The sequence below is a fragment of the Pollicipes pollicipes genome, unplaced genomic scaffold, assembly GCF_011947565.3.
Source record: "Pollicipes pollicipes isolate AB1234 unplaced genomic scaffold, Ppol_2.1 Scaffold_3447;HRSCAF=4054_pilon_pilon_pilon, whole genome shotgun sequence".
Taxonomy (NCBI): domain Eukaryota; kingdom Metazoa; phylum Arthropoda; class Thecostraca; order Pollicipedomorpha; family Pollicipedidae; genus Pollicipes; species Pollicipes pollicipes.
Window position 1 is genome coordinate 21028895 of NW_023596297.1, and position 23338 is coordinate 21052232.

General features: G+C 53.6%; 1 protein-coding gene across 1 annotated transcript in view; it reads right to left on the reverse strand.

Moving 5' to 3' along the window:
- Nucleotides 1–10: 10 nt before the first annotated feature.
- Nucleotides 11–23338, reverse strand: part of LOC119092277 (F-box only protein 30) — a 54425-nt gene continuing 31097 nt past the window's right edge. The window contains exons 3-9 of the mRNA XM_037215247.1: nt 8029–8221; nt 7133–7267; nt 5041–5207; nt 4316–4480; nt 2609–2744; nt 1777–1877; nt 11–119 (exon numbers count right to left, since the gene is read on the reverse strand). Coding sequence (XP_037071142.1) covers nt 11–119; nt 1777–1877; nt 2609–2744; nt 4316–4480; nt 5041–5207; nt 7133–7267; nt 8029–8217 — 1002 coding nt within the window. The 5' untranslated portion in view covers nt 8218–8221. The remainder of the gene's footprint in view (nt 120–1776; nt 1878–2608; nt 2745–4315; nt 4481–5040; nt 5208–7132; nt 7268–8028; nt 8222–23338) is intronic.

A 23338-nucleotide genomic window follows, 5' to 3' on the forward strand; every position in this document is an offset into this window, starting at 1 on the left:
CCGTCATAACTCACTCGCGCTTTGTGAACGGAGCAGGCAGGCCGGCCAGCTCGCAGCGTCCTTCCATCAGCAGCGCGCACCGCAGTCGAGACAGCTCACGGCGCGACGTCCTATCCAGTCTGCGCGGATATAACGGCCGGCGAACAATTCACCAACGCGACCACGCAGACACCAGCAGCAGCCTGTCGCGGCGGCCACCATCGGTAGCACATGGAGGCCGTAACCGCCGTCAGGAGGTCCCATGTTACCATAGGGAGTACATTCCTGCGATTCACAGCGGGGTGTGGCGCTGACCTGAGGCGAGGGCCGACATCTGGGGATAAGTCACAGCCTATCCTCCGGCTGGAGTGTCACTGCAGTGTTCGTTTGATACTGTGCTAATGTCCGGCGATCTGAGGTTCGTGGTGTACCCGAATAGCGTTGCTGCCACACCTCGAGTTCCCACTAGAAAAGGACCGATTACCTCAGCGATGTCGCGAGCACCATACACGCACAGCATGTGTAGACATGCCGGCACCTGCGATCGCCCGCACAACCTACGATCTCCCACACACGCTGCGAGGCCAGCACCGCCTGCTGCCATGGCGCCCTCGGGAGGGGAAGGTGCCGGGACACCCCAGCGCCCTCGGGAGGGGAAGGTGCCGGGGTACTCTGGCGCCCTCGGAAGGGGAAGGTGCCGGGGTACTCTGGCGCCCTCGGAAGGGGAAGGTGCCGGGGAACCCTGGCGCCCTCGGGAGGGGAAGGTGCCGGGGAACCCTGGCGCCCTCGGAAGGGGAAGGTGCCGGACCATCTCAGCCCCTGAGAGTAGGAAACTCCTGTCCACTTCGCCGCCCCGGAAACACCATCGACATCAAATTGTAACGACTTCCCCCGCCCCCGTGAGCAGCTGATGATCAGGGCAAATTTGTTAGCTACAGTTGTGAGCGAGCAAGCCTTCCGATGCGTCTGTGTGCTTAACGTAACAGACGGATTTCAGATGCGATCATCACCGCACAGCAATTCCGCCCCGCATGTTTCGTTATTCAACGATGACCTAAACGCGGCAACAAATTTAAAGCCTCTTTCCTGTCTACTGTGACCCACAGTTTGAGCTCTAGCGGCAAGTTGCGGGCTCCACTGAGCAGAATGGGCCTCCAGAGGCGCCTTCGACCTAGAACGGCATACAGCGCTCCTTCAAGTGGTACGCCATATGGCGTGCCAGATGTTCCCAGGCAGCTCACGCTATTATCGCGATTTCCATGCGCCTGTCTGCAGGCCACACGTAAGACGGTCAATTCTGTGGGGAGCAGGATATGGATGTCTCGTCGGGTACAGGTCGATCAGCTGCCGCAGACCTCAGTCACGTAACAACACTCCTGAATCCGGTTCCGCCACGACCGCGCAACCTTGCAAGCACATCCCTGCTGCATGAATAACAGAGCACCGTCTCACAACCGAGGCGCAGACGGCGCGCGACCGCGGGCAGAAGAGGGTGCGCCGGACGCGACGGGAGAGCCGGGTCGGCACCGGACCTCGCCCGGATCCGGACCTTGCCCGCCGGCAGCGGGCCGACCTCGGCCGCTGGAGCCCGACACGGCGGCCGACAGCGGGCCGACCTCGGCCGCTGGAGCCCAGCGCGGCGGCCGAGCGCGCGCCGACGCCGTCCGGGTGGGCCAGGCCTAGCGCCGGCCCTGTCGCCGGTCCAGCGCGGCGCGCGCCCTGGCCATGCGTCGCTCCAGCTCGTCGCCGCCGGGCCGGCCGCCAGGCAGCAGCGAGAACGGCTCGGCCGGCCGGCACCGGTCGAAGTGCGCGCAGTGGCGCATGTGGTCGGCAACGTGCCGGCCGTCACGGAAGCCGAGCGTGCGCACCGGCTCGAACGCGCCGCTGAACCGCCAGCTCTGCAACACGGCACCCCGTGAGCAGCTCGGCGGCGACGGCGCGGCGCTAAACACGACCGGGCAGATCATACGGGATGGCGAGAAGTTATGGCACGGGATCGGGCATGACCGCAGCGACAAAGCAGACGGTGAAAAGAAACGCCATGTGACGCGTACCATAGCCCACGACGCCCCACCGATCACTCGCACACGATGTACTACTGAGGATCTGGTTAGAAACAACCAGTGGCAAAATAAACTATGTTTATGATACTGGCGGCAATCGCTTCAAGGCTTCAGTCCATGGCAAGCAGAGCGTGCCGCGTCAGGATCGCCCCGTCACTCAGGTAACACCAGACTTCAGCTACGATACTGGAGCTTCAGCCTTTGGCTGGATAGAACGGCGACAAAATTATTTCCGTGCGCAAAATGCACGTAGATCGCCGGGTTTATATGTACAGAGGGTATGGCCGACGCTCAAGTGACCCCCCAGGCCACAGTCAGTTACCTGCTAAGACCAAACATATCTGTGATAATGAACAGCTGCGCATGATCCCAGAAACGCCCAGGCCAGGATAATGCCGACACGCCAAATTGGAAGCGAAACACTCGAGAAACCGACAAAAATAGTCCAACGATATAGTTTTCCTAGTCTGGAGCAGAGCTGCAACGTGAATTCACTGCCAACACCGTTAACAGTTAAATACCCGGACAGAAGACCGGCCAGTGTATCTCAACCAGCGCTAGCCTACCTTGGCCACCGAACGCCATGTGACCCGGCCGTCCACGCGAATCGGCGACCACATGAGCATCACCAGGCCGCGGCTCTCCACCAGCGAGGCGCACACGTCACGCAGCAGGCGGCACGTCAGCGACAGGTGGTTCAGGCTGTAACATAATGCACGTCAGTGACGGATGGTTCAGACTGTAACACACCGCAGTCCACGACAGGTGATTCAGACTATAACACACTGCAGTCCGCGACAGGTGCTTCAGACTGTAACACACGGCACGTCAGCGACAGGTGGTTCAGAATGTAACACACAGCACGTCAGCGGCAGGTGGTTCGGACTGTAACACACTGCAGTCCGCGACAGGTGGTTCAGACTGTAACACACGACACGTCAGCGACAGGTGGTTCAGAATGTAACACACGGCACGTCAGCGGCAGGCGGTTCACACTGTAACACACTGCAGTCCGCGACAGGTGGTTCAGACTGTAACACACGGCACGTCAGCGACAGGTGGTTCAGAATGTAACACACGGTACGTCAGCGACAGGTGGTTCAGACTGTAACACACGGCACGTCAGCGGCAGGTGGTTCAGACTGTAACACACTGCAGTCCGCGACAGGTGGTTCAGACTGTAACACACGGCACGTCAGCGACAGGTGGTTCAGACTGTAACACACGGCACGTCAGCGGCAGGTGGTTCAGACTGTAACACACGGCACGTCAACGACAGGTGGTTCAGACTGTAACATAATGCACGTCAGTGACGGGTGGTTCAGACTGCGACGCATGACACGTCAGCGGCAGGTGGTTCAGACTGTAACACACCGCACGTCGGCGACAGGTCGTTCAGACTGCAACACACGGCACGTCAGCGACAGGTCGTTCAGACTGCAACACATGACACGTCAGATGGTTCAGGCTGTAACCCACCGCACGTCAGGTGGTTCAGACTGTAACACACGACACGTCAGTAGAGGGTGGTTCAAATTTTAACACACGGCACGTCAGCGGCAGGTGGTTAACACTGTAACACACGACACGTCAGCGACGGGTCATTCAGGCTATAACAAGACAACATGTTAGCAACAGGCGGCTGAAAACTTAACACATGAAGTCAATGGCAGATGAAGTCAATGGAGCTGCGACAGACGGCACGGCTGGACATGTGGGCTAATCTAACCGACGACATGGCAGTGACGGGTTGTTCGGACTGGAACAGATTACGCATCAGTGACAGGCGGGCTCAGGCTGCAACAGACAAACCAGTGGCAGATGGTCCAGGCTGTAGCAAACGGCACATCCGTGACGGGTAGATCATGCTGCTGATTGCAATGCGCGGCACGTCTGTGCCGGGTAGACCACAACAGACGGCGCCTCAGTCACAGCCAGCCCAGGCTATGCCGAGCAGACGACAACAGACGGTGCCTCGACCGCAGCCAGCTCAGGCCGTGCCAAACAGACCACAATAGACGGCGCTTCAGTCGCAGCCAGCCCGGACTATGCCGAGCAAACCACAATAGACGGCGCTTCAGTCGCAGCCATCCCAGGCTATGCCGAGCAGACCACAATAGACGGCGCTTCAGTCGCAGCCAGCTCAGGCTGTGATGAGCGGTACCCCGTTGGCAGGCAGTGTGGCGCTTTGCTCAAGTCCCACTGTGCCGCACCTTCCCACCGGCCGCGACCCTGCCAGGGGGGGGGGGGGGGCTGGCGTTGAGGCGGCGCACCTGAATGGGTCCAGCAGGGCGGCGATGTGCTCCAGCACCTCGAACGGCAGCGTCGTCAGCAGGCCAAGATCCGGGGGCGCGTCGGCACTACCCGCCACGGTCACGCCCACGCAGCCAGTCACCGGGCTGACGACGAACCGCTGCTGCGGCCGGTCCGGGTACAGCCTGGAACACCGGCGCCGCCGCTCACATCCGGCCGGCATGCGCGGTCGGCGACGGGTCGTCTGGCTCAGGACAGCGGCCGGACGGGCTCGGCTGGCTCAGGACAGCGGCCGGCAACGGGTCGGCTGGCTCAGGACAGCGGCCGGCGACGGGGCGGCTGGCTCAGGACAGCGGCCGGCAACGGGTCGACTGGCTCAGGACAGCGGCCGGGCGACGGGTCGGCTGGCTCAGGAGGGCGGCCGGAGACGGGTCGGCTGGCTCAGGACAGCGGCCGGCGACAGGTCGACTGGATCAGGACAGCGGCCGGCGGGCGGGGAGGCCACGGCACCAGGCCGACTGGTAAAGGTCGATTGGCCACCTCAATGGCAGGGTGGGCGCACATCAGGCACGTCAGCCGCCATGACAGGGACACACTCGACGTGTCTGCACGATCGCAGCCAACCCAGAACGATCCTGAACGAGTCGACTCGAGCCACTCCCCAACGCATCAGCCACACCAGGACAGCCACGCAGCGATGTTCAGCAGTCTCCCAAACCGTCCCCGCTTACCGCGCCCCGCTCACCTGTCGGCCACGTGCGGGCATCCGTACTGAGCCAGCGGGCAGCGACGCTCGAGCCAGGCGCCGGCGCCGCCGTGCACGTCTCCGTGCACCCGCCGGTAGTGGTGCGCGAACTCGTCCCGGCGCAGCGGCTGCGCGCACTGGAAGGCGTACAGCGTGCGCGGCCGGCCCTGGCGCGCCGACACCGACTCGATGGTGAGGCCGAGCCGCGGCCCGTCGCCGTCCTCGTCCGCCTCGCGCTCCTGGCGGCGCCGCTCGTCCTCGCGCTCGTCCAGCGCCTGCTGCTTCATGCGCCGCAGCACGGCGTCCAGGTCGTACTTGCCGGGCCGCTCGCGCACGCGCTCAGTGCGCTCGACGCGGCGCCACGTGAGGCCGCCGGCGCCGCCGTCGGCCGGCGCCGCCTCCCACACGAGGCGCACGGCCAGGCGCGGCCGCTCCGGCTCGTTTCGGCAAAACTTGCACAGATCCTTGGCGATCCTGTGCACGCATTCGCTGTTGACGTACGTGTCGTAGGCGGCCTCGGGCGGCGGCGGGTCCGCTGGAGGCGACCGGCCGGCGGCGGCTGCCGGCTCGCCGCGAGCAAGCTGGCCGCAGACGCTTCGCTGCAGGCCTGCACGAAACGGGAGGGTGCAGGAGCACGCGGACACGACCCAGTCATCCCAGGAGTGAACAGTGCTGAGGATGACAGCATAGTGCATACTACATACTTTGTAGTATGCACTGCGGCATACTGACGGTGAAGTGGATGAGAGCATAGTGCATACTGCATACTTTGCATTATGCACTACGGCATAGTATGTCAAGGGAATGGGCGAATGTACATTGTGTAACCAGACAACGGCAAATCACGAGACAGTCCCGATTAAAGAAACGCATTGGTGATGGCAGAATCCAAATGACGGTTCAACACCTTCAGAAAATGCAAAAAAGCAATACATCTGACGACGCAATCAACTTAAGACAAAAGCAAGACAAAGTATTAAATGGCCTCTAACATCAACTTTCCTGCGATTGTATTGTCTTTGGAAAGCCTAGTTTTTCAATTAGAAGTTTTTATCAATGCTTTATAAACTGGCCGTAAACTTCACGTTCCAAGAGCAAAACTTCGCAATCAAAAATGCCCGGCGCTCGGCCGCCGTACCTGGCGGCTGGGCGGGGTCGCGGTCCTCGGCCGCCGCCGCCCGGTCCAGGCTCAGCTCCGGCGCCAGGTGCGAGCAGTCGAACGTGCCCGGTAGCCGGAGCGGCACGGGCGGGAAGGTGCGCAGCCGGCGCGCCAGGCTGCGCACCGGCGCCAGGCAGCCGCGCAGCAGCCGCTCGTCACGCTGGCGCAGGGCCTCGTCTGCGGAGAGGGCGGTGCCGGTCAGGGGGCGGTGCCGGGCACAGGGCGGTACCGGTCAAGGGGAGGCACCGGTCAGAGGGCGGTACCGGTCAGAGAGCGGTACCGGTCAAAGGGAGGCGCCGGTCAAGGGAAGGTGCTAATTAGGGGCAGATGCTAGTCAGGCGGAAGCGCCGGTCAGGGGAGGTGAGGTCAGGGGGAGGTGCCGGTCAGAGGGCGGCTCCGATCAGGGGCAGGAGCCGGTCAGAGGGCGGTGCCGTTCGCCTCACCGGTCCGCGCCAGTCGTTGTCGGCATGGTCTCTCTCCACAACGTCTTGGGACGGCACGGGAAGAGGTAGCACCAGCACTGGGATCGGGCAGGTGTGCTGATCAGTCTGGGAATGCTGCCAGGAGAGGGCGCCAGTCGTTCGACGAGGAGGGACCGCGTGTTATATGGGCTGGGTATGCAGTTGATCTGATGAATGGCTTCGGAGACACTCAACCAAAATGTCGAGCAAGATCACCAATGGCTTGGGCGTACAGTAAACCTGGCACGACATGACTTTTCGGAGACGTCACCCGTCTACTCACGATGTCACACAGCCTTTCTGCTTTAAATTAAAGGTCAGACCAAAGCAATGCAAAGACATTAATCATGTCAATGGAAACCTCTTATCAAAACGGAGTGAAGGTGGCACGCAAATCATCACGACGAGTGATAAAACTGCAGCCCGTCCTACCGAGCGGCCCGTCCGGCCCCGGCGGTGGCTGGCGCGGCGCCGGCGCCAGCAGCGGCCAGCGGTTCCACTCGGCCATGCAGAGCACCACGCTGGCCGGACAGTCGGTCAGGTGGGCGGCCCGCAGGCGGCGCGCCAGCACCGCCGCACAGCCGTACTCCGCGTTGATGCAGGGCACCTGGCGACATCAGCCGACGTGGGGGTCACAGCTTGGCTCACAGGAAACGCGGAGACGTCAGGGTCACAGCTCGACTCGCGGGAGACGCGGAAACGTCAGGGTCACAGCTCGACTCGCAGGAAACGCGGAGACGTCAGGGTCACGGCTCGGCTCTCAGGAGACGCGGAGACGTCAGTGTCACAGCTCGGTTCGCAGGAGACGCGGAGACGTCAGGGCCACAGCCCGGTTCGCAGGAGACGTGGAGATGTCAGAGTCACAGCTCGGCTCCCCGGAAGCGCGGAGACGTCAGGGTCACAGCTTGGCTCACAGGAGACACGGAGACACCAGGGTCACAGCTCGGTTCGCATGAGACGCGAAGAGCACAATACGCAGCGAGATGTGACCGTTAAAGGCCAGCTGACAGCCGACAGCGAGACGTGAGAGGCTCAGTAGACAGTGAGATGTGAACGTCACAGGCCAGCTCACAGCCGATAGCGAGACGTGCGGAGCAGACAACGACGGCGACAGCAGACAGCCACAGTAGACAGCGAAACATGAGCGTCCCAGCTTGCCTCGCAGCGGACAATACGTGAGCGTCGCAACCCAGCTAATCGCAATCAGCGACACATGGACATCGCAGCTGGCGGAGGCGTCAGCAACCCACAGTCACGGGCCGACCACCGCAGAGGCCAGCGCTCCATAAACGGTGGAGCGCTAGCCTCTGCGGTGGTCGGCTAGCCACGTGTGGAGCGCCAACCTGAAAAAAACAAACTGTTACCGACCTGCTCCTCGGGGCAGAGGAGCCTGTGTTCGGCCAGTTTGCAGCGGTGCAGCCGGTGGCCGCAGCCGACCGGGCAGTCGACCAGCTCGCAGCGCGGCCCGCCCACGGGCGCCGCCTGCGCGCAGCGGGACAGCTTGACACAACGCTCGCAGTGCGCGTGCAGCCCCGCCGCCGCCTCCGGCGCGTCCATGACCCTGCCGGAACAGACGGCCACACCCACAGTTAGAGGATCCGCGGGATATGACTGGCTGAGTCGTGCTGGCAGGCGGACAGCAGACTGTCCGCCCGAACTTCAAAGGCCCGTGTGACAGCAGACTTCAGACTTCAGGACAGACTTCAGGACAGTAGACTGTCCGCCCGAACTTCAGAGGCGTTCCACCCCGCATGCCCGACTGCGGCATGCGGGGTGGAACGCTCCCTGGGTCGCCACAGGTGCGGCAGGCGGCTGCAAACACGTTTACGTTTGGCAGTGTGTGGCAGCCTGCAGGTTATAATTCCGGAAAATTGGCCTGTACACGTGTGACACATATGCAATCACGGCTGTTGGGTCAGTGCACGTGCCAGATGTTGTTGGGTCAATGCACTTACAATGCACGTGCACGTGCCCCTCACATTTCCCTGTCGGCTGCGAGCCGGTCTGTGACGCTCACGTTTCGCTGTCTGCTGTGCCTGTCGGCTATGAGCTGACCTGTGACGCTCACAACTCGCTGTCTACTGTGCCCCTCACGTCTCGCAGTTAATGTCCTGGTGTTGTTTTGTGTTCACCACTTACAAAGAGCATTTGCAGTTTAAGTGGACTTGTGTATTTACGTCAAACAATTGTTTTAGTGAGTGAAGGTAATCCATGTACAAAGCGAACCGATTAATCGCGCCGTGAGCATCCACTGTTGTGCCGCCCCATCTATGGGCCGCAAACATTAAACATGCCTGCGTCGAATTGTACTGAACACAAGCTTACGCGGTGTCCGATCCTAAAAAAGTAATACACGCTGCCAGGCAACGCTATCACGCTCAGTGCCGCGCATGGCTTGGTGAGGGAACTTCAAGCATTGACATTGCAATCAGACAGGCCAAACGTGACGCAATGACACTGGACAAATGGATAGGCTAGAGCTGCGCATTCGACGCAGTTGAGATTTTAAGCCTATGTTGGATGGATTCGGATTCAGATTCAAGATCCAACTATTGCTGAATCCTTACATCAAAAAATTGAAGGTCTAACGCCACACACTTCCCGTTTTTATACCGATTTCATTGGTTTCTGGTCAACTGCTTTCCTGCTTCTGCCAGTGGTGCAGTTCTAACTCAGTCGACGAAATAGAGGGAGGTATGGCCGCCGGTCCGTGGCGGTGCAGGTTTGTTTTTATAGGGGGGAGGGGCAGTATATGACAAGGTCGGCTACGCCCTCGACGACCTAACGTTGTACGCCGTCGTTTTCCTTACTTCTAAAACGATTGAACGCTAGCTAGGACAAAAATGACGATTTCTTTTTTTTGAGCAGAGAGACACAGTAAGCACTCCCATGAGGGACTGAGCTTTTTAGTTTCTATTGTTTTCCGCACATGCGACAATAAGGCTCCTGAAGCAAAACTCGCATACATATTGACGTACCTCCTATCGCTATATTTTTATGAATTTTTTATGAGCGAGGTGACCATTTGAACACCTACACAGTGGCAAATGATGTCCACAAACGGAAAACGAGGCTGGGTCATCAAGTTTACACGCAATTTTACGTAAAGCCGACCGATTCGTTCGAGGAGGGCCCTTTGTCAGGTAGAGGTCCCTGTATTTTTATCTCTGCCCCCTCCCCTCGACACCCTTGCCTATAGTCTGGAAACAAAACATGACGGAGATGGCGAGAGAGACCAGTAACCACAGCAGTTTGGTCCGGGGATAGCCATTACCATGTAATAAAACAGGACGGGGGACTCCGCCTCATGCGGCACTGACGCATCAACAGTACAACCAATGTATTGGAAGCGGTTGTTAGGATTCATTTCCTGATTTTTTTAAAGATTCGCGCCCCGTTTTTAGGATTAGAGGACAGGTAAGATTTAGGTGTACTGGAATCTATTCGCATTTGGGCACCCAAATCTTCAGCCCATGTGCACACGCTAAATCTTCCATTGAAAGAGCGCAACTTGTAACAATGCACGGAACATAATATATCTCCGCTTTTGAAGTAGTCTTCGATACATCCTCGCTCCATGAAACAATGCGCATTTCCTCTGAACAGCTAAGACAACTACCTACAGTCTAGAGCCTGCTACTGTACAGACAAAAATATACTGTACCAATGGGTATGTCAACTGACGTCATGTTTTACGGTGATGCCATGGTAATTTTAATTCTTAAACGCTGCGCATATGTGTGAACAAATTCAATAAAAAGCTGTCGTCTCAGTCCAAACAAAACATTTTCCATGAACAAGGTTTCAGTACTATCACAACTTTTCCTGACGGCAGTGTGCCCGCCACCACGGGGTGCTGCCACATTGCCAATAAATGGTCGTGCCAACCGCAATTAACGCAACGCGTCATGCTTGGATCGCACGCTTGTTTGATAATTAAAGAAAGTAATTGAGACTGGCACCCAGGAGACGTAATTCGGCTGATTACCAGGCGTGGGAGCATTCGTAACGCCGAAACCCGACAACAGCTCAACCCTCCCCGCCATATTTGCGACCATTTGGAAAGTGGGGTTCTGTTTCAGATCGATCAATTTGCTCGATTACGAAGGCCGGCCATCGTCCGGCTGCAAGCGACGTCGCACTATTTGCTCGTCGGCCGCAGCACGGCGACAGGATGACGGCGCGAGCGGTCCGACTGCCGGGGCTGCATGGTCAGGTGCCCAGCGGGCCAGAACTATTGTAGCGGAGGACGTTACCAGCGAGCCATCGCGTCGGAGCAGCGCGAGTCCGCCTCTCCGCACTCCGGGGTGAGCCACGGGTCAAGCAGCTCTGCCCCAGCCCTCGCCTGTCAAGCGCTGGACAATGGCCAGCCTCTGAACCCACCAGGGACATACGAGGAGCAGGCAAAATCACAAGGAGATGGCAGTCCACCGCCGGGAGGGCCTGGTCAATGTCCGGAGCAGTCCCGGTCACAGGGTCACAAGGTCACAAGGAGCCGGCAGCCGACCGCTGGAGGACCTGGCCAGTGTCCGAAGCAGTCCCGGTCACAAGGTCACAAGGTCACAAGGAGCCGGCAGCCGACCGCTGGAGGACCTGGCCAGTGTCCGAAGCAGTCCCGGTCACAAGGTCACAAGGAGGCGGCAGCCGACAGCCTGGCCAATGCCTGGTGCGGTCCCGCCGACCGAAGTCAGGCGCCGTCTCGGCAGGCGGCGCCCGGCAGGCAAGATTACAGGCGGCAGCAGCGCATGCCGAGAGGGTGCGGCACACGACCGGCCACCACCAGCGGGCTACCACCGCCGACCCCACCGCTGCTGAGAATGGCGGAAGACCAGCTGTATTATCACTGTAACTGTAACGTCTTCGGCGTGCCAGACAGACGGTCACAAAGTCAGTTTCACAAGAGGTTAAGTGAGTCGAACAGAACTAGAGTGAAGTGAACAAATACGAAGGTCAGGGAGCCTTCCTAGCAAGAGAGCTTGGTTTACCTGCCCACATTTTCCTATTGAAGAACAACTCCAAGTTCATTCCAATGAGTTCAAACTTGTCGCAAATGGATGATTTCCAGCATTGGCAAGGCGCGTGACACCTGAACAAAACATATAATCAATCCTCCGGCACCAATGCCACTGTCCTAATGGAAAACTGCTGACCACAAAGTTAGTGCCGTCGAAGAACGCACACACGGGGCGCCACGCGTACCACTTGAGGTCATTGCTGACATGACACTCAGCAATACACCATGATGTGCACCGTGGAAATGCACGAAGTTACGATTCATTCGACAAATGAGCTGCCTCATTTTTTTTCTACTTTGTCCGTCCGATGGCTCAGTTGGTCAGAGCTCCTGCCTTCCAATCCACCCACCGGCGTTAGGGTGGGTTCGAGTCGCTTTAGGGCGCTCGCTATTTCCCCTTGACAGGTATGGGCTGCGGCCGGCAGCGGTTGCGCTAAAAGTCAGTTGACATCAAGGGACCGTGCCGAGCATTGCGGCACGTTAAGCTTTCGCCACTGAATTCTACCGTTGCATAGAATTGCGTGATCGGATAGTGGGGGTCAGGGCTCACGCAAGCACTGCTTAGCGTCAGCGCTGATCCCAACAATTCATCCATTCAAAAGGTTCGAATCACATTTATAAAAAGGAAAGCAAGAAAAAAAGTATCTCCGATGATAGTTTTATGGAAGCCTGATGTATTATGTCGCAAATGGTTGCGAATTGCGATCAGCGGTTCCAGTCCCCCCCCCCCCCCCCCACGCACCACATGTCTCCAATGCAGATCGGGGGAAACCTTTTGTGGGATAACCTATCTTGTAATTTAGATGCCGCTAAGCAATCTTAACAATTGGCTACGCAAGTACTTAGCTTTGTGTCTAACTTATCACAACTGCGCGGTAGTGACAGTGAATATCTACTGGAAAGTGCATTATTAATGCAAAACATACATTTTGGAGGTGAATTGGTCAACAGAATTGGATAACACAATGACAGTCATGCATTCTCCGGTCCAATAGCGCATTCGCACCTGTTGGGGCGTCCATCGCAACACAACAGATACGTTCATTGGCTCAGCGCAGCAAATGAAGGTCTACAGAGACAAAACTATGCTTCTTATGGTTTAACACCAAAAGAGCGCTTAAAACTGGCTTCAATGGGGACAAAATACGGCATGAGCTCCAACGAGTAGAACAAACGCTGGGCGAAAACGAACACAGCAACAATGTCATCAACCATGGTATCACAAACACATACGATCCTGGAAGATGGTCGGCACTGATACGTGCACGTGTACTGGTATTTACGTGTTTTGCTATGCTACATCATCTAAAATGCCTAAATAAAGTCAATCAATAAACAATGAACTGAATATACTGCGGTTGAACCAAGGTATCACCACAAACACCAACAACCTGTAACTCCTGTAACCCGACCTCCCCTGGGTCCAAAACAAGTGCGATGGTTATTCGGTGGATAGTGCATGACAATGTAGCACGTGTTGGACCTAACGGCACACTACACCGGATCATGTACAAAAAAACTCTCCCCCACAGCCAAGTCCATTTTCAGGCCTACCATACACGGAGCGTAATGACGTTCTGCGATTTTCGGCCACTGACTGCGCTACATGCAGCTCCATGTTTAGAACTACATGTTTATGATTGTTTTTACTACATGTTTAGAACTAACGATACGCAGGGCACATCAGATGACTGGATTGATGCACAACTCCGGGAGATTGATTTCAGTATCGATGATGTAGCAATTGGCACGCCGGACTCGTCTCATAGCGCTGTCCGGTGGTCGCGTATCGACGTTTCGGCTAAGGCTGACCATTTACTGCGGCGTTCACAGCCAGCTGCACGCGCCAGCCCGGTTTGCAGTGCACCGCGGCGCAGTGCAGCGTCATGCACCGCACAAGTCGGAGCGAGGACGCCCGCCCCACAACAAGCGGCTTAGCAGCTACCGCGGGTCCATCAGCATGCGGGTTCGATTGCCGCCAAAGAGCAGTCTTAAGTAATGATCCACCGGCCACACTTGGCGCGGGCCTATCTATTCACATGCTCGGACACATTCAGCCGTTCGGGGCCCTGTTTGTTGGGTCTTGGGCGCCTCCAATTTGAATGGTGAACTCCACGCCGCTGTCGGGGTTCTATCTGTTGACCTGCTCTGACCCACTTGATCGTTTGGGGCCCTCCATATTGTGTCGTGGGTATTTCTTATTTGAATGAAGCGCCCAATGCTCTTCTCGGGGGACCTATCTGTAAACTTGCCTGGGGCACACTTGATCATTCCTGGGCCCCCCGTACGGCGCCCCAGGTATTTCTTATTTGAATGAAGCGCCCAATGTTCTTCTCGGGGGACCTATCTGTAAACTTGCCTGGGGCACACTTGATCATTCCTGGGCCCCCCGTACGGCGCCCCAGGTACTTCTTATTTGAATGAATGGCCCTACGTTCTTGTATGAGCCTCACCTATCAAGCTGATCAGGCCAATGGCGGATCCAGAGGGGGGGGGGGGGCAAGGAACGGTGCTCCTCCTTGCGCCCCGTGAGAACCCATAAGTTATGCAGGGCCCATAACCAGACAAACGGACGCAGTTTTCAAACTCAAAACACAACAAAAGTGGACGCCTTTGGGCCTCCAGATGACCAAGGCCAGTCCCAAGTGAAAGTGAAGCCCGTGAGCATACAAACCCATTATGGTTTTCAGAGGCGCTACGCTGTTGCCGAGAACCTATGTCTGCTTGCCGGGTCAATCCAAGCATAGGCGTAGGAACGTTTCAAAAAGTGGGGAGGCCAAGCTCAGGGTATAGAAACTTTTTCTGGAAAGCGAGCCCGGATAACCGGGGGGGGGGGGGGGAGGTAGAGATGGAGATTGTCATCGCTCGTTATTCAAATGTCGTGGCTGCTATGCTAGCTATGCATCTAGAGCTGTTTATCACTGGTGCACAATCTTGTCTATTCGACTCATCTGTCATTTCTCAAATAAGGCTATCCAGCTTCCCTACATTATTTGTCCATTTGAACATTGTTTTTCCTGGGGAGACGAAATTTCACGAGCAGGTAGCTATTTTGGGTCACCAAGGAAACGTTTGCCTCCACAGTGTAAATGACAAAATACGGCATGGATATAGGTTGGTGGGGATTTTGCAAATGGATCGATGGCTCACAGTGCGACAGATTTTTTCACGCGTCCTCATTTCGCTGGCTGCTTTTCAAGAAATACGACTTGTCACAGCATTTTAGACGGAAACAAATTCGGAAGCTTGAAGCTGCTAGAAACAATGTGACAAAATCCAAAACACTGGATATTCTCTTTTAAGAATCAAGCTACATACTAAGGCCCATCTGTCATATGCTCCTTATCTGGGCCCTGCTCCAGTTCGCCGTCGGTGGTCACTGCCCTGGCCTGGATATCTCCCGCATGACTGACTGCGGGTTGATCGTGTGGCTACTTTGTTGCATACTTTTGGATCAGCGTCACTTCTACATGGTGTATGAAACATGTGTTGGACAGTATTTCTGACAGTATTTTTCCCGAATTATCTTCCCTTATACCACACCATCGCAGAAAAATAGCCTCCGGGAAGCTATCTGCCTTAGGTATGGATTGGCCCAAAGGATGCTTCATTGCCCATTATGCAACGTATACGTCTTGATCTGCTTTGGTGTGTAGGCAGGGGCGTAGCCAGAGCCTTGCCAAGACGGAACACAGGGTTGACAAAAGCCCATCTTATGGTGACCACCTCCCCTCCCCCAAATCCCCGAATCGGTTTCGGAATCGGAAACTTATCGGTTTTGCGGAAGTTGCAACCCAGACCATCCTTGGCCTTGCTTTCGAGGTTACGGGCGCGCAGGTTGAAGCCTTTTGATGTAATTTGTTTCAATAATACATTCTGAAAGAAATAAACGTTCTCAGGCAAAATGGCATGACCTTGCTCGTTTTTTAAAATTAATCTCGACCCGTGCTTTTCAACAATAATGCGAGCCCCACTTTACTCAACAATAATGAGACCCCCTATTCCCTTCCGGCCAAGGGGCCTCTTGAGTAGAATATCAGGGGTACATTACCGTCTCCGGTCAAGGGCTGAAGGACCATTCCGTCTCATCGCGAAGTGTCTTCTGGCTATCATTCTGGTGGCACGGGGCAGGATCTTCTGGTCGATCTGGAGGTCATTAGAAGGATATATCTTATCACATTGTTCCCATCCCTGACGAGGGAGGCCTTCTGATCCGCGCAGTTAGCCCCGGATCAGCACAGAGACCCTCATTCACGCAACAACATCCCTGATCACCGCAGGCAGTCAGATCGTTTTCACATAGACTCCAGTTCCATGTTTTTCTGTGTTCTTCAAAGATATTGCGTTCTTCCTGACTGTAGATTGCAGATGAAATGGGGTTCATAATTTGTATGTTCGTCTTATAATGTTCAAGATCCTGTCAGAGCTGATAACTGATAAGAAAACTACGTAATATGGTGCTGAACATGCGTGCTCGCAAGTCATGGCAATACCAGCCTCGACGCCCAGCGTTGATGTCTCCAGCCCGCGCGGCGTCGGCCTTGCGGCTGTAACACTAAGTAATGGTCAATGAGCAAACAAAAAAGATGACGCATCTTAAGGGAGATGGCTGATGAACTTGGTAAATCGGCATGCATGTTTAATGTCGTGCAAAAGTAAGCCAAATGCAACATTTATCTGAAGAGTGGGGGGCGGTAAACATTGCTGCCCCCCACCTTGAAAAATGGAGGGGGGGGGGGCATGGCCCCCTGCCTCTGTTCCTACGTCCATGAATCCAAAGAACCTTCCACGTTGCCCTTGATCTCTTTGCATTTTCTCGTAGAGCCCTACGCTAATACTGGGACACTATCTGCTAGCATGCCTGGACACTCTTGACCGATCAGGGGCCCTCCACGCACTTCCCATTCGCCCGAAAAGCTTTATCCGCTTTTGTTGGCGCCCCATTTGCCGGGGTACACCCATCTACTCAGGAACCCTTCATATTAGTCTCGGGTTCTTTCCACTTGCTCGGAGGATCTTGTGCCGTTGTTGGGGCCAATTTAAGGTGAGACACCGAGTCACCCGATGCTTAGAAGCCCTATAAATAGACCTAGGGCCTTCAACTTCATCTCGTTCGCGGAGGACCCTGCACTCTAATTCTGGCCCTTTCCGTTGACCTCTCCGGGCACTACTGATCGCGCAGAACATTCATTCACGCATACTGGTCTTGCGCCACGCCCACTGGTCCTTTTGCTCAAAGGGCCCTGTGCTCCAACTAGGATCCTATATGTCAGCCTGCCGGAGCACTCCCGATCGTTCAGGGGTGATTACGTCAGTCTTGGGTTCTTCTCGATTACTTTGAGAACCCCATACTAATTGACGAAGGCCTCTTTGTTGGTCCGCTGCAGCAGCCATGGCCGCATAGCTTTCGTCACTGCTGGCCTTGGTGCGTTAGCCTTAGAGCAGCAGTGGGATATGCGCTGATAATTTTTTACGCGTAATTGTCGAACCTGATTGGAGTGCTGCCGACGTCGTATGTGATGTTCCGGTTGGTTATTGAATTTATGACGCATATTATACTTGTGTATCACATTTTTATCCAGTTCATATAATGCCTTTTACTGCTAGGATGCTTCGTACTCCTTCAACACAAACGAAGCAAAAGCATCGCATAGTTGTCAGCCATCAGCTGATCACATCGGCCAGCCGGCTAGCTGTAAATGTGGTAGGAAACAAGTTCGTGCTTAATTTTAATGATATCTGACATCCAAATTTAGCATGTATTTTTTGTTGTTGTAATTTTTGTAATTGTAATTGCAATTTGTAAATGTAAGTTGCAATTGCAAAAAAACGAATGTTGCAATTTTTCCGAAAAACGTAGCCTAAAAATGACGGGATTCACCATGACCTGAAGAAAATGAAATAGCTCCAAGTATGTGCATACGTAGCATGCCTAGTTTTCCAGGGATACGCACAGTAAGATGGATTTCCGTATAAAAATAGGACGCTAAGAATCTTAAAATTTAATAGCCGGACTTCAAGGACTTTTCGGGGGAGGGGCCCTAAACTCTATGGGCCCCAAAATGTTGCATGCCCCGCCCCCCCCCCCCCCCCCCGTTGACGAAATCCTGGATCCGTCCCTACAGTACGCTGCATCCCAAGTCATCCCAAGTATATTAAAAGCATCACCTGAACGCAAAACAACAACCCACTACATATGAACACGAGTATATTAGTTTCTAACGCATTCAGAACGAAAGGATATTTTCTTCACCAGCACCAAGGAGTATTAAGTTTTTAACGCATCCAGAAACAAAGGATATACTCTTCACTAGCATCAAGATCATCATTTTTTGCCAGGACTGGCTGCGTATGCTAATGCCCGCTAACAGTAACTACGCGCATGGCGTTTTTGTTAGCGTCATTGGGGCTTTCATGCGTATTCAGCTGCTGAGACTGTATGATGTCGCCTGCCTCTCAGCCCGGCAGGAAATGCGGGCACCGCGGAGAATCGAACCTCGCACCTCTAGTCTCCCAGACGTATTGTCAATGTTCCGCGCTATCACTGCAATTTTCATGGGCGGTTAGTCTGAACTATGCAGCGATGTCCTTTCATAGACGTTTGCATAGGCAAAAACGGGCTTTGCACTCTTTTGGATAATGGAGCTCAGTTCTCGCTGGTGAGCGATGAATTCTTAAAATTATGGGACGACGCTCCGATAAAGGAAACATGTCACGAAAAAGCACCTTTATTATCTGCCTCAGGCCACCGACTTAAAGTCACAAAACACGGTACAAATTCGAATTACATTGGGTAAAGCCCGAATGCAACATTCATTTTGTGTGGGTCCGGGACTAGGCCACGACCTGATTTTAGGCGTGAACTTTCTCAATGAAAGAAAAGCTATCCTTGATTTCGATAATCAGCAACTGAAAATTGTAAAAAACATTGCTTATATTAAACCAAAAACTAACCTGTCAAGAACAAGAAATTGACTTAGCAAGACTCAGAGAGCGTCCATCTGTATCCTAGATCATCAGCCCAAATTAAATGTCAACCGTCTAAGAGCAAATCTGCCGGAAAACAGTTTATTCTGACGCTACTTACGTCCTCCCCATGCTTTGAAGATGAACCTGGAATTCTCTTACCTAATGCAATTGTTCAAATGTCCAAAAACAAGCACGTGCCCTGACCTATTGTGAAAGAGACAGGGAGGCATTTTTATTTTCGAAAAGGTCAAATTTTAGGTGAGCGTACAATTTTAAAACAGAAGAATAGATGGAAGTAAATCATGTAGAAGCATAACAACCAATGGTATCCATAGAATCAAACGAAAAAGTTGAAAATTTTCAATTTGGCACACATTTCGGAAGAACGGCGCATAGTTCTTCAACAGCTTTTAGAAAGAAACATGGGTGTTTTTGTGGTGAAAGATTCAGAGTTAACAACCACGCATGTTAATGAAATGGTAATAAACACTCAAAACAACCCACCTATTAGACAAAAGCCCTATAGGATTCCTCTGACTCAAAAGACAATTCTGGATAAACACGTCGATGATATGCTCAAACCAGGTATCATTCGCCGAAGCAACTCCCCCCCATGGCTATCACCTCTAATTGTAGTACCAAAAAGGATGGCTCACATCCAATTTGTGTAGACTTCAGAATATTAAATGTCCTTACCGTGGTACTCGCCCCCGGCATACCTAACCGCCCCCCCCCCCCCCCCCCCCGCATACCTAACGCCGAAGGCATCCTTCATTCTTTAGGACGGTCTAAATTCCGCACCTGTTTGGACTTAAAAGCTGGATTCTGGCAACTTCCGATCAAAGAGGAAGATAAAGAAAAAACTGCTTTTGGGACAGATGCAGGTGTTTTGGAGCACAATTCCATGGCTTTTGGTTCGGCAGGTTCCCAAGCAGTCTCCCAAAATCTGATAAACGCCGTTTTGAGCGATGTCAAACAATTTGCAGTTGCCTTCATCGACGACATTATCGTCCATAGCGCCACCCTCGAGGAACATTTGCAGCATCCTGAGACAGTGTTCGGCCGATTACGACGCGCAAACCTGCACCTCAGAATATCACAGTGCGAATTCCCAGAAGACAAGCTAAATTATTTGGGATAAATAGTATCAAACGAAGGAAATGGCGTGGATCCAAACAACGTCAAAGTCATCAACAACGTGCGACCACCTGGAAACCTTAGGTAAGTCCGAGGAATGGCATCGTATTACAGGAAGTACGTGCCACAGTTCAGCGAAATTGCGAGACACTCGATAGCACTCAAGCGAAAGGACGCGAGATTTGAATGGAGTGATCAAACGCAACACGCATTTGATACCTTCAAGACTCGGTTGGTAGAAGCCCCAATTTTGGCTCTTCCAGACGTCACTCAATCATTTTTGATATTTACAGACGACTTCGCAATACGCTTTAGGCGCGGTGCTGATGCAAAAACAAGAGGATCAAGAGAAAGTGATACGATACATATCTCATCATTTTACTGATGCACAAAAGAAATGGTCGACTATAGAACACGAAGCGTTCGCTATGGTGCACAGCCTACAAAACTTCGCCCTATCATCTAGGAACCAAACTCACAGTCTATACGGACCACAAACCGCTGAAACATGTATTCACAAGCGAAATGCAGAATACTCGAGTACAAAGATGGGCTATCATGATGAGTGGATATGGCTGCGATATCAAGTATATCAGTGATGCTAAAATGTTGCCGCAGATCTTCTCCCGCGACTTCCGAATTCGAAACAGAGAATTTGTCGGATGGTGAAGGGCTAGATTAGCATGACCAACAAGTTGATACTTTAGAAATTAATGTAATTGACAATTCTCAGATACAAAACATGGAAATAAAGGATGCTTCGTATAACGAGCGTGTTGCTATGTCCTGGACAGACACCGAGTCGAGGAATGCCCAAAAAGAAGATCCCTTGTTAGACAAAATCATCCAACAATTACTTGTGAGAGACGATGATAAAGTGAAAGGATATTACATGGCTGATGACCTACTATATTATTAAGCGTCAGGTACTAAAATACGTCCTTTGACCCAAGCTCAACTAGTAGTTCCTGAAAAATTCAAATATGCCGCCATCCTTCGAGAGGCGCATGATGGATACTTTGGAGGACATCTAGGCATCGAAAAGACCACTGTGACAAGGTCACGAAATCATTCCTTTGGCCAGACATTAAAATAAATAAACATATACGTCCAAACTTGCGAAAAGTGTAATATGAAAAGGCTCAAAAAGGAAAAAAGCCCATTACAAGAAATATAAATGCCCAGTACTCCAACGACTGACCTTGGCATAGACTTGACAGGACTACACCCGATCTCGTCAAAAGGAAACGCGTACATCTGTACGGTAGAAAACTTTTCTCGGGATGGCCGGGAGCTTATCCCATTCCTAACAAAAATGCGGATACCATAGCTCAAATACCCCTGGATGAAATCATACCCCGTCATGGATACCCTCGATCAATCCTGAGCGATCAGGGAGCTGGCGCTCATCTTGGAACGCCTCGCTGGGTCGTACGACTTCCAACATTTCTGCACTGCCCGAACTCCCGGTCCATGGCTTACCCGCTGTCAAATACTTTGATTTGCCTTCCGTTGTCGCACTGAGCAGTGCCAGTCCGACGTCCTTCAAATATAGCATGTACGCCTTGGTAATTAGCATTGGTTTTGCCGTCACTGGCTGTTGTGCCATGTGCTATACTTGCCCAGTTATTCGGAGCCTGATCCTGCATCCTACCCGCCGCTCGCGCCGCCCCCATTCCTACTCCCCCGCTGCCCAGACCGATGAGATGACCGAAACCCAGTCAGCACCGGCTGACGAAATACCCTTGGCCCCTGTTGCACCGAAACACGTAGCGTCTCAGTCTACCGTGCCTGAGTCTGCGGTGATCACCGTCGGCGCTACTACTCCCCACGCGAGTGGTTCGCCAGATCATGCCCCGGCCGCCGTGGCTCGTCGCCCCGCGCGACCGCGTGCCACGCCGCGATCTGTTCGACCTGATATGTGAGGTCTACACGTTTGTATATCAGCCCCGTTCCCTGACATTTCTCCCGTGCCAGATGTGCTAGCAATGTATGTGCCGCCGCGCGCCTTACGTTAATGTATGTCTGTCTATCTATCTGTCATTCAGCGTCTGATACATGTGTGCTCGGCATGCAATGTTTATGCGAACCGCCGCAGCTATGTAGCGCTGTGCACCGTCTAGTGTCCTGCGTAATGTATGCATTTGACGTATGTATATGTCGCCCGAGCGTGCGCGACCAGTGTTTGGTATACGTATGTATGCATTGCCTCAGAGCACACTCTGCGCCCCGCGCCCTTTGGTACCGGCTTTATGTTCGTTTAGGGTATGCTACATGTTTATGGGCCTGTAGATCCAGCGTTGTGCGTTGGTTGGGCCACGCTGCATCTCAGTGCGCGCTCACGAAGTTCGTGACGCGTCAGCCCCTCTCTGCGGTTATTACCGAGCCCCTACGTACTTGATTGACAGCACTGCTGCCAACTAATGATAGTTGTCGCCCTGCTATCGTTCTTTTGTTGATAGATGGGGAGTGGGGCTATTGCAACGCGTAATTGTCATGCGTCCGTAATGCGCCATTGTCACACGTAACGCATCAGCGGGACGCTCGCCAACGCGAACAAAGCACTTACAAAGATGACACGTTTGAGGTGATGCATTGCCTTGCTTACTCCTTTTTGTGCTAATTATTAGATAAGCCGGATGTGGATATCCGTAGCCGTGATTGCTTTATTGCGACATAGCGCGCCTCTGCTGCTTTATTTGGGCTCACATGAGCACTTAGAGTTGCACAACGTCGAAGGTTCTAGAACGACCCATCCCCAGTGTTCGGAGGCCGCCCGCCGGCACCGCCCAGCGGCCCCACCGTTTATAACGTGCCGTATACTGCGCAGAGTCAGTCAGTCAGACGGTCAGAGAGAGGCGGACGCGGCCCGATGACCAGGGTCGCGACGCTGTGCTGCGCGAGCGGACCACGACCGAATATAGTAACCTTTTCACGCCCGTTCTCTGATGGACGTTTGTGAGAAGAAGAATGCAAGTCACGAGAACGAAGCGTTACAGGGCTGAAAGTACAGCATGCCAGACCTGGCGACGTTGTGAAGGGCGCGTCTGAATTTGATCTGCAGGGAAAGGCGCATGTTTCTCTGAGGCCTGTCCTTGGGGCGAGCTAGAAGACATTGAATATCCGATGGCTGCTTACAGAGTTCGTAAAACAGTCTTCAATTGTTATGTAGAGCAGACTAATAAAAGCTAATAAAAGCTACCAATTTGCTACATGAAAATGAAAAAAATCTCTTTTCATCTTACAATTTTTCAACAATTTGCTTTATTAGTTTGCAACTGCAAACAGAATCAGCAATATTAAAAGCTGCTGGTACCTACCAATAACCTAATTTCCCTTGACATTGGGGTATGTCTTACCATCGTATTTATGTCTGTTGATGACTTCCTTGTACTACATTCACAGTTTGCAGCTTTTATCGCTCTTTGGTGTGCCGTCAGACTTATTTTTTGGTTGCGAATTTCTTAGCACCGCCAACCAGTTACCTGTCATCGGGACATAATGCGTATTTTCCCATCACACGAATGCTGTACGTGTGAAAGCGAATCGATGGCCCTT